This window comes from Solenopsis invicta, chromosome 14 (assembly GCF_016802725.1).
Source record: "Solenopsis invicta isolate M01_SB chromosome 14, UNIL_Sinv_3.0, whole genome shotgun sequence".
In the NCBI taxonomy this organism is placed as follows: domain Eukaryota; kingdom Metazoa; phylum Arthropoda; class Insecta; order Hymenoptera; family Formicidae; genus Solenopsis; species Solenopsis invicta.
Window position 1 is genome coordinate 7,482,341 of NC_052677.1, and position 9,516 is coordinate 7,491,856.

Sequence of the window (9,516 nt, forward strand, 5' to 3'; positions counted from 1 at the left end):
TTCGGTAAGTGACCGGAAGTTCGTTGAAACAGTTTTCCGTGTGCCTTATTTTACATTCGACGGGGACGCACTTGATTAGATGGATGACTTCCCCACTGGTGATTGCCGTATAGCCTGGAGTCTTCATAATGCGAAAGGCCATTTCGTCCAGTGCAATGCTAGCCAATGAGAGTGCGTTCTGAAGGACTTGTGTTTCTAATGCACATTTCTGTTCCATGATGTCGCGGTATAATTGTGTGAGTTGTGTCTTCATATGCTTCTCTACGTAAAGGAACTTTGAATTTACGTAGGCAAATATGTCCAGATCGTTTAACGCTATTTTCGATCGGGTTTTGAAAGTGCGGCCTTTTTGTGTTTCCAAGATCAACAGCCTGGGATGTTCCGTTGGGTACAATTTATAACCGCATACATTGATTTCCCTTCCTTCCAGCTTGGTTAGTGCGAAGGTCGTCTCACGCGTAGTGACGGTGTAAATTATTGGTGACGTTTGATTCGGCTTCGGGGAGAGCCTATTTGCCAAACCTTCATAGATGACGTCATAATGATCGAATCGGCAGCTGTCTGTGGCGGCAATGCTCCAGTACGTCTCCGATCTGTCGGTGTCCTTGCACATCCGGCTGGCTGTAGAACATCGCGTGCCCGAGGGTAATATGATCTCCTTCGAGGATTTCTTAACGGACGCTTCAAAGGTACGGAGGACGATTTTCACAGATGCTTGGACGATTACCCGTTCCCATTCTCCATAGCCATCGGAATATGGTGCGCCCTCGCAAGTTGCGTCCGTACCAGCTCGTCCAGCTAGCGTGACACTGCGCCAGTGTGTGGTGTTTGGTTGCAACCGATCAATGACAGCTGAGCCGAGAGTTAAAGAGCCTGTCTCGTGAAGGCGGCGGCATCCGTCGGCTCCTAATTCTCGTAGGTATTCCTTGCGTCCGTCTTTAACGACGGATATATGAGAATACATCCCGCAATGGTACACCGTTCGATCTATTTTAACTAGGCACTGAGTCACAGAGATTCGATCAAAGTCAGACAACTGTAGTAACTGCATGTACACTTCCGTGTTAACAGGTTCGAGATCATCCACCTCACATGTTCCGATGTCCAGTAATGAAAGGGTCGTGATGTTGAGTCCTTCGCCGCTGCAATCATATCCGACGAGTCCGTTTACAATTAACGGTAATGTCGAAAGAATAAAGATGGGATATGGATCCATGCTGCGTCTTTGTGTACGCTGGTCGTTTCTTTACTGCCGACGATCCTTTGCCTGAGTCGGGTCCGAGGGTCGGGTCCGGCGGGAACATCTGGCGTGGCGTCGCTATACCTAAGGAGGAGTGGGGATGTTTCCTACGGCTAACTTAAGTTTATCGGTGTGAACCGTACGCGTTTTATCTCTTTTTATTTCTAACTTAACGTTTTTGTTTCCTAATACTTCAATTATTTTATAAGGTCCCATATATTGGCTAGATAGCTTATTTTTCAAAGGTTCCCTCAGCATGTACACGAAGTCACCTATATTAAAGTTTTGCGGTCGCATTTTTCGGTCATAGTAGTGTTTGGATCTTAATTTAGAATTGATTAAATTTTTGCGTACTATATTCTGAACGTCGCAAATTTTATTGAATAGGTCGCTTAGGTATTGGGAATAAGTTTCATTTTTTTCCATGTCTAATGGAGGGTCGCTTGACGGAGTTTCGGCGACTTTCCCGAAAACGAGCTCGTGCGGCGTGTACCAGATACCTTCGTGCACGCTGGTATTGTAAGAAAAACACGCTAGCCTGAGATACTCATTCCAATTATCCTTTTCGACGAATTGTTTCAAATATTCACACAAAACATGGTGGGATCTCTCCACAGAGCCGTTCGATTGCGGCCTATATGCAGTGGTTCTGCATTGTTTGATTTTAAATTTTCGTGCCACATTTTTCATGAGGCTGCTTACAAAGTTTCTACCCTGGTCAGTGAGAACCGCTTTAGGAACACCAAACGTACAAATAAATTCGTTTACAAACGCTTCGGCTATGTCTGAGGCGGTGGTACACCTTAATGGAATAGCGAGGGAATATTTGGACAAAAGGTCTTGAATGGTCAGGATATAACTGTACCCATCTTCGGTCATGGGTAGAGGACCCATAATATCCATGGATATTTTCTCGAACGCGCTGTTGGGGGTATCTGTCAGAGTCATTGGTTGTCTGGTTTTTAAACGTACTAATTTCTTTAATTGACAATCACGACAGTTGCGAATAAAGTTTTGTACATCCTCTTTTATTTTAGACCAATGATATTTGTATTTAATTCTATTTAGAGTTTTAGTGACTCCTTTATGGCCACCTATCGCGGAGCAATGATTTTCTTTGATGATGTCTGTGCGGTCTTGTTCCGAAGGAATCTTTATTTCGTTAGAACAAATTATGATTTTGACCGGAGAGTCTCTAAATTCTCGCGCCAGAAGGGTGCGAATTGTATTCCGGGTGATATCGATAACGGGACCTCTAGCTAGTGATACTGTTTTGAGCTGGAGCTCGTTGACTACGTCACAAAGTGAGCCTATCACTTCTTTTAATGTCTCTAACTGTAAAGTGGCAGAGACGCGTTCTTCAATTATGAGTGCGATTAAATTTTTCTTCCCTAAATTAATGACCTTTGCGCGGCCTACCATAGTTCCTTCTATCCGCGGTAATTGATTTGATTCCCGTAGGATGCGCGCTCCGATATCGCACGGTTCGCCATTGAGCGTTGTAAAGATCACGATATTATCGTTACGAGTCTGTAGATTGTCGCGTACGTCAATTATTTGAGCATCGTTTGGAAGTGGCAGTTCGTTTGCAGGGTCTGAGAGGGGTTCGTCTGATTCAGAGTCACTTTCGCTGTCGGATAGTGATTCTATTTCTGAGGGAAGATTAAATTTTACGACTTTTTGAGGGCGCGATTTCTCGGTCGCATTTGGCTCAAGTGGGCGCGTCAGGTCAGTGTTTAAGTTTTGTGACGGTTTTATTGCAGCCGGCTGTCGGTTTTTAATGCGTTCGGACCGACGAAGCGGTGTCGTGTTTCGTTTATCTCGGGATAAGGGGAAGATTCCGTGGGAAACAGGGTTTCTAGATAGAGCGTCTGCGTTTGCATTTGCTTTTCCAGCTTTGTATACAACTTCGTAATCATACTCGGCTAATTTTAAACGCCATCGAACGAATCGTGATGTGGGATCCTTTACTGAATGTAACCAAACGAGAGGTTTATGGTCGGTGACAAGGGTAAACTTTCGCCCGTAGAGATATGGTCTAAAGTAATTGACACAATAAACGATAGCCAAAAGTTCTTTTTCTATTGTGGAGTAATTACTTTCGGCGGTGTTCAGTAGACGTGATGTGTAAGCGATCGGTAAATCTTTCCCTATAGTGCCCTGACTCAGCACGCCGCCAATAGCGTAACCCGAAGCGTCGGTTGTCACAACAAAAGGTTGCGTGAAATCCGGATACTGTAGTATCGGTTTCGAACATAATGCTTGACGTAATTGCGTGAAGGCCTCCTCCTGCGCTCCTGACCAAACAAATGCTTTATCTTTCCTTAATAGGGTTGTCAACGGCTTTGCGGTCTTTGAAAAATCCGGTATGAACCGGCGATAATATCCCGCGAGCCCTAAAAATTGTTTGATGTTTTTAGCGCTTGTAGGGCGGGGAAATTTCTCTACGGCCTGGACCTTTTGTGGGTCGGGCTTTACCCCTTCCGCGCTTATTACATGACCTAAGTATACGACTTCTTTTTTCAAAAACTCGCACTTGTCTGGTTGGAGTTTCAGATTTGCTTTCCTGAGTCTGTCGGCTAACTTGCTAAACTTAATAATATGCTCACGCAATGAGCTGGCATACAAAACTATATCGTCGAGGTATACAAATAACTCCGTGCCTTGTAGGCCTGATAACACCTGATCCATGAGGCGTTGAAACGTCGCAGGGGCGTTTTTCAGCCCGAACGGCATGCGATTAAATTGATAGTGCCCGTAGGGCGTGGAGAAAGCCGTCTTCTGCGCGTCTGCTTCATGCATTGGTATTTGATGAAAACCTGACACTAAATCGAACACTAAGGTATTTCGCGCTGCCTAACTGATCTAAAATTTCCGTGATGTTTGGCAGGGGGTATGCGTCACCGACCGTTTTTTCGTTTAGAGCGCGGTAGTCTATTACCATGCGCCATCTTTTATTTCCTTGAGAGTCGGCCTTTTTCGGCACAACCCACAAAGGAGAGTTGTAAGGCGAATCGGAGGGGGAAATAACTCTGTTCTCTAGGAGAGTTTGAACTTGTGTGTTTATCTCCTCCTTATGGATGGGGGGAAAGCGATATTGCTTCGTATGGATTGGAATTTCGTCGGAGGTGGTGATCTTATGAGATGTTACGCTCGTACAACCGAGCTTGTCTTCCGGGAGTTGGAATAGGTCGCTATGCTTCTCTATAATTTCATTCACGTGTTCCGATTCTTCATGATTTAGATGCTCGAGTCGAAGTAATTTTTTAATTCTTTCAATACGGTCGCCGTCGGAGGCGTCTACCGTTGATATAGAAGCTACACGATGCCCTGGGGCAAGATTATCTTTTACTTTGATTGGATTTAGAATACTTCCCGCGCCGCTAACGGGGGGATTTTGAGAGGTAGGATTGATTTGATTTAGAATGTTTTTTGTGCCACTAATGGAGTTTTGAGAATTAGAAACGAACGATTCTAGAACTTTTCCCTCGCCGCTAACGGGGGGATTTCGAGAACTAGAATCGGCTTGACTTATGACATTTCCCGCGCCGCTAACGGGGGGACTTCGTGAGATAAAGTCAAGTTCTTGTAATTCGATTGTAGGCACGATTAATTCGCGATCTGTATCGCTCGAATTCACTACTTGGATGTAAGCTTTTCCGTCTCTATTTGTAACGACGGCGTCACCGAGATATACGCCCTCACAGACACTAAGTCGCGGTACGTATCCGACGGCTACCTCTGGGTTCTTTATCCTAAGATAAAAGGTAGCTCTCGATCGGCTCGGTATAACAACCGTTTCACGATGAGCGAAAGGAATTTCGGTTCCTCGCCATTGGACGACTCGTTTAACAAAATCTATACTCGCGGAGTCACGGAGGAAATCCGATCCTAGGATACCTTCCTGTACGATCGGAAAATTATTTGGAACTACGTGAATGTACACGGGGTAACCCATGAAATTTATGTAAGTGGACCCGAGTGTTTCTACCTGCCCGTCGGTTATGCCGCTAAGGCATAACGTGTCACTCCGACACACGGGTGTCTCGGGATGAATGCTTCTTTCTTTTACGAGATTTGGTGCGGCCCCGATGTCGACCATGAAATTTCTCTTGTAGTAGGCCGACCGCTTTCACAGCGATGGTGGGGGCATGAGAAAAGTCTGAAGGATTTAGGACTGCGACCCGGGCGTTTCGACCGCTGTCGCTTCGATAGGATTGACTGGACGCGAGCGAGGGTGGGGAGGCCCGTCTCGAGGGGCTGTTCTCGTTTCCCTGCCTCGCCTGAGAGTTATTATACTCTCGTTTTCGGCATTCTTCGATTTCGTGCCCGGAGTATTTGCAATATCGACACCATTTTCCGGGCGAACTGTTGTAATTTCTAGAGGCGTTATTGTCGCCGGCTGCTCGAGCCGCTCTATCATATCGATAACTGTCGTTACGACTCGAGTCATGGGTATCGCGGCGGCGAGAATCGTATGTCTCGTTACGGCGCGGATCATGGTACCGGGCGCTTTCCGGTCGCCAGTTGTCTCGTGGCGGGCTGCTCGGTTGCTTGCCCGGCGGATAATCGCGACTATACGGACGTACGGATGTCGGTGCTAGATCGAGGGTGGGACGCCTTTCTGTACCGCGCTCCAGCCTACGTGAACTCTCATATCTTTGCATTTCTAATTCATCTCGTTTTGCAATTGTTTTAACAGCGGCAAATGCTTCGAAAGGACGGAGCTGTTTTTCGGGTTCGAGTTGCAACCGGAATCGTAATGGTAGCCCCGCGCAGAAAGATCTAGCTGTTAGCTCATCGATTTCTGCAATGACCTGAGGACTCAGTATACCGTGAGCTCGACGCTCCGAATCGAGGATGGCTGCCCTAAGCTCTTTTACGCGACTAATATAATCTAAGATGTGTTCGTTGGCTTTAAGATAAACCGTACTGAGTTCTCCGCGATACTGGGCTATAGTATTAGCGGACCCGAACGCTCCATTTAAAAGATCGATTAACTGAGTTACTGTATCGCAGGGTTCGTCTTCCACTGCGGAATATGCACGACCACGAAGTTTGTTTATTAACAATCTCGTTAGTGATTTTTTGTAATTTGGCGGTACAATATCGCGGGCACGTCGGCATGCGCGCGCGAATTGTGAAAGAGGAACGTTGTAACCGTCAAAATGTGTTACACCCTCGGTCGCTTCGCGAAGAGATATCTTGGGCATGTGCGTTGCATGCGCGTCGGATGCGGGTTCGTTAAATGAGGAATGCCGATCGTTGGAATCAAAAAATGGCTGTCCTGGAGGTAAGCTCGGACTGTGCGCTTCCGGACGTCTATTTTCGACCTCGTGCCTGAGTGAATTAATCTCGCGCATTATCTCATTCTTTAGCGCCGCGAACATATTTCTTACGTCGGATGCAAGAGTCGAATCTGCTTCTTTATTGCGTTCGAGTGCTCTACGTTCTTTTTCCAACTGCATTCTCTCGCGGTCTATCGCGGCGGCTTCGTCTCTTAATCGTTTTTCATGTTTATCTTGTGCCAACCGTACTGCATCTAATTCTTCTTCGGTAAGGGCCGTTTTGGCCATGGTCTTCGCGGAGTTCCGGGTTTCCATTATCGGAGCGATCTATCCCACCACTGTCACCAGAATTATGTTACGTCTCGACCGAGCGCGGTCGCCGTTGAGCGGAATACGCGCGTTTCGGCGAAACTGGCTGTTTCGAAGCTTAAGCTTCGGGGGCTCCACAGCCCAGGAGCGGATCGCGTGGCCGGATTTACCGGCGGACGGGTCCGATTTTCCGCGACCGATGGCCTAGTGAGGGGAGTTTTATAACTTTAGAAGAGGTGCCGCGAGAGCGCGAGTATGGTGGCGTCAGAATCGTTCCAGGGACTGTCTCCCTCCCGGATTAAATAAGCTACGAACTCTTCCAGCTCGTGGGGGCAACGGTCACAATCGAGAGGATGACGGCGGGCAGCCACGGGCGCGCGGCAAGAATCGCACCTTTGCGGATTGAATGGGTAGCCGAGATAGATGTAGTGAGTAATTACCCCGAGGTAATTTTCATTCTTAAAGCTTGAGTGTTTGCTTTTACACTTGAGGCATAATACTGTTGACTCGTCATCGTTGCAAAAATACAAAGAGGTTACGCACTGGGCACTGCGTAGCCATATACCGAACGAGCGATTCGCTTCGCGCTGGGCACGGACCGAGAGAATAGCAATGCGCGGCGGTGGGCACATACTCTAATTTGCCGTGTAAGATTATTATTCTTCTGGGGATACGCACGTGCACGTCTCTTCGATTTCTATTATAGTAGGCGCTGCATTGAGATATGGTTTGTCTTCCGAGTCATACAAATGGCGCGCGAGGTCGTTCAGTGCTTCGTAGCACTCGACGCAGTCGATCGCGGTCTCCGGAAATAAGATTAGACGATTGCAGGACGAGCAGCGTATGGCTTCTTCGTCCCCGCCGATAATTAAGTAGTGACGCGTGACTGAGTTGAAAAATACGCGGTCGCGAAAGGGAAGAGTATTTCGGCACCCGTCGCAAATGATTGTGCGGTTAATCTGGTGTTGATGGAAGGTGGCCAGGCTACACAACGCGGAGTTAAGCCAATCGAAATATGGGGCTTGAGTTGAAAAGTGTGTGACATGCTTTGTTGGACGTTGCGACTTAGCTTTAGTATGGCGGTTGCTGTTGGAACTGTTGCTTATGCCTTGGTGGCCGCTCTAGTCAGGTGATGATCGTCCTCGTTCTTCCCGGCGGTCCGGCTGTCCTCGAGCCTCGATCGTGATGCTTCTGTTTATGCACTGCACTCGCGTCGCGGTGTTGCATGCATGGAAGCGGAGGAGGTTAAGCGTGGTGATTAAGCAAAAAGCATTTGTGCATAAACTACTCTTTTATTACTACGATATAAAGCACAATTTAAACTACGATTACATTGAAATTAATCTTACAGTAAAAATAACGATGGATTTGGAGTTAGACTTAGAATTAGAATTAGAATTGGAATTAGGATGTGTCTCGATTTAGGATTTGAGTTAGAGTTGGAATTTGAATTAGAATTGAGATTGGAATTAGAGTGACTCGTTTGGATTAGCGCGAACTAGTAGCTCAGGGGAACTCGGTCGCTACAATTGCGACACGGAACCGTCCTGGCTACACTAGCCCTGATCTCTACTCTCGAGTTCGAACTGCCTTGCGTCGCGGGCTGCATCTCTATTTATACGATTTTTGAGACAAAGCTCTGAAAAAAACGCGGCAAGTCGGTACCCTTAGTGGGGGTTGCTGCTGATGCAACCACCACTCAGATTTCTTAAATGAGAAAACTCAAGTTCAAGTGCCGTGCGAGCGGACTTCTCCGCCGCGACCATCCGGCACTGAGAAATGTCAGGGAAATGTCAGTTCACGATTTTATGACTTTAACGGTCGCGCGACAGATTTCTCTGTCGCGGTGTCTTTCAAGTGCCGTGCGAGCGGATTTCTCCGCTGCGACCATCCGGCGCTGGAAAATGTTGGATTGAGATTTTATTACTTTTCGAGTGTCGTAGGCGCAGTTTTCTTCTAGCAACCTTCCGTTACTGGAAAATGTTAAATATGATTTTACGACTTACTGGCCGTGCGTGCAGATCGCTCTGCCGCGACTATCCGGCGCTGGGAAATGTTAAATAGACATTAGTCTATGATTTTATGACTTACTGGCCGTGCGTGCAGATCATTCTGCCGCGACTATCCGGCGCTGGAAAATGTTAAGAACAGGATGCGACCTGACAGTTAGATTTGTTAGCGAATGCCAGCTTGCCCGTCTGTTTTATACCGGTGTCGAAAAAATTTATACTCGCAACGTCGCGGACGTGACACAGGTAAAGATATAACAAAACTGGCGACGAGGATGGGATGCCAGTAAGTGAGTGAGTGGAAATTATAAGTGGAAATTGTAGAAACTTTCGAGTGAGAGAGAGACAGAGAACGTGCTGTGGAACGTGGAAACGTGCAAGTGAGCGAGACGATCGGTCAGCTTCGTTTCTTTTTTTTTGAAGACAATAGAAAAGGACACGAATTATGATGCCGACAAGTGGTTCGGGTGTTGCTGGTAATTCTGGCGGTGCGGGAAATTCGGTGAATCCAGGACCCGCGTTTGTCGCAAACGTGCAAAGTGCGATTCAAATTGAAAAATTCGATCCGGCGTCACAGACTTGGAAGTGTTGGTTACAACGTCTAGAAGGTGCGTTCAAGGTCTACAGAATAACGGACACGGAGGAAAAAGTTGTTTATTTGCTCCATTAT

General features: G+C 47.0%; 1 protein-coding gene across 1 annotated transcript; it reads right to left on the reverse strand.

The window, feature by feature from the left end:
- Positions 1-1,324: 1,324 nt before the first annotated feature.
- On the reverse strand, positions 1,325-3,931 carry LOC120359490. Its single transcript, XM_039457075.1, has one exon. It carries the CDS (start codon positions 3,929-3,931, stop codon positions 1,325-1,327), a length of 2,607 nt encoding a protein of 868 aa, XP_039313009.1.
- Positions 3,932-9,516: the final 5,585 nt, after the last annotated feature.

What these genes read in the sequence shown, in the direction of transcription:
- LOC120359490 (XM_039457075.1), bottom strand. Translation starts at nt 3,931, where the DNA reads ATGGATCAGGTGTTATCAGGCCTACAAGGCACGGAGTTATTTGTATAC.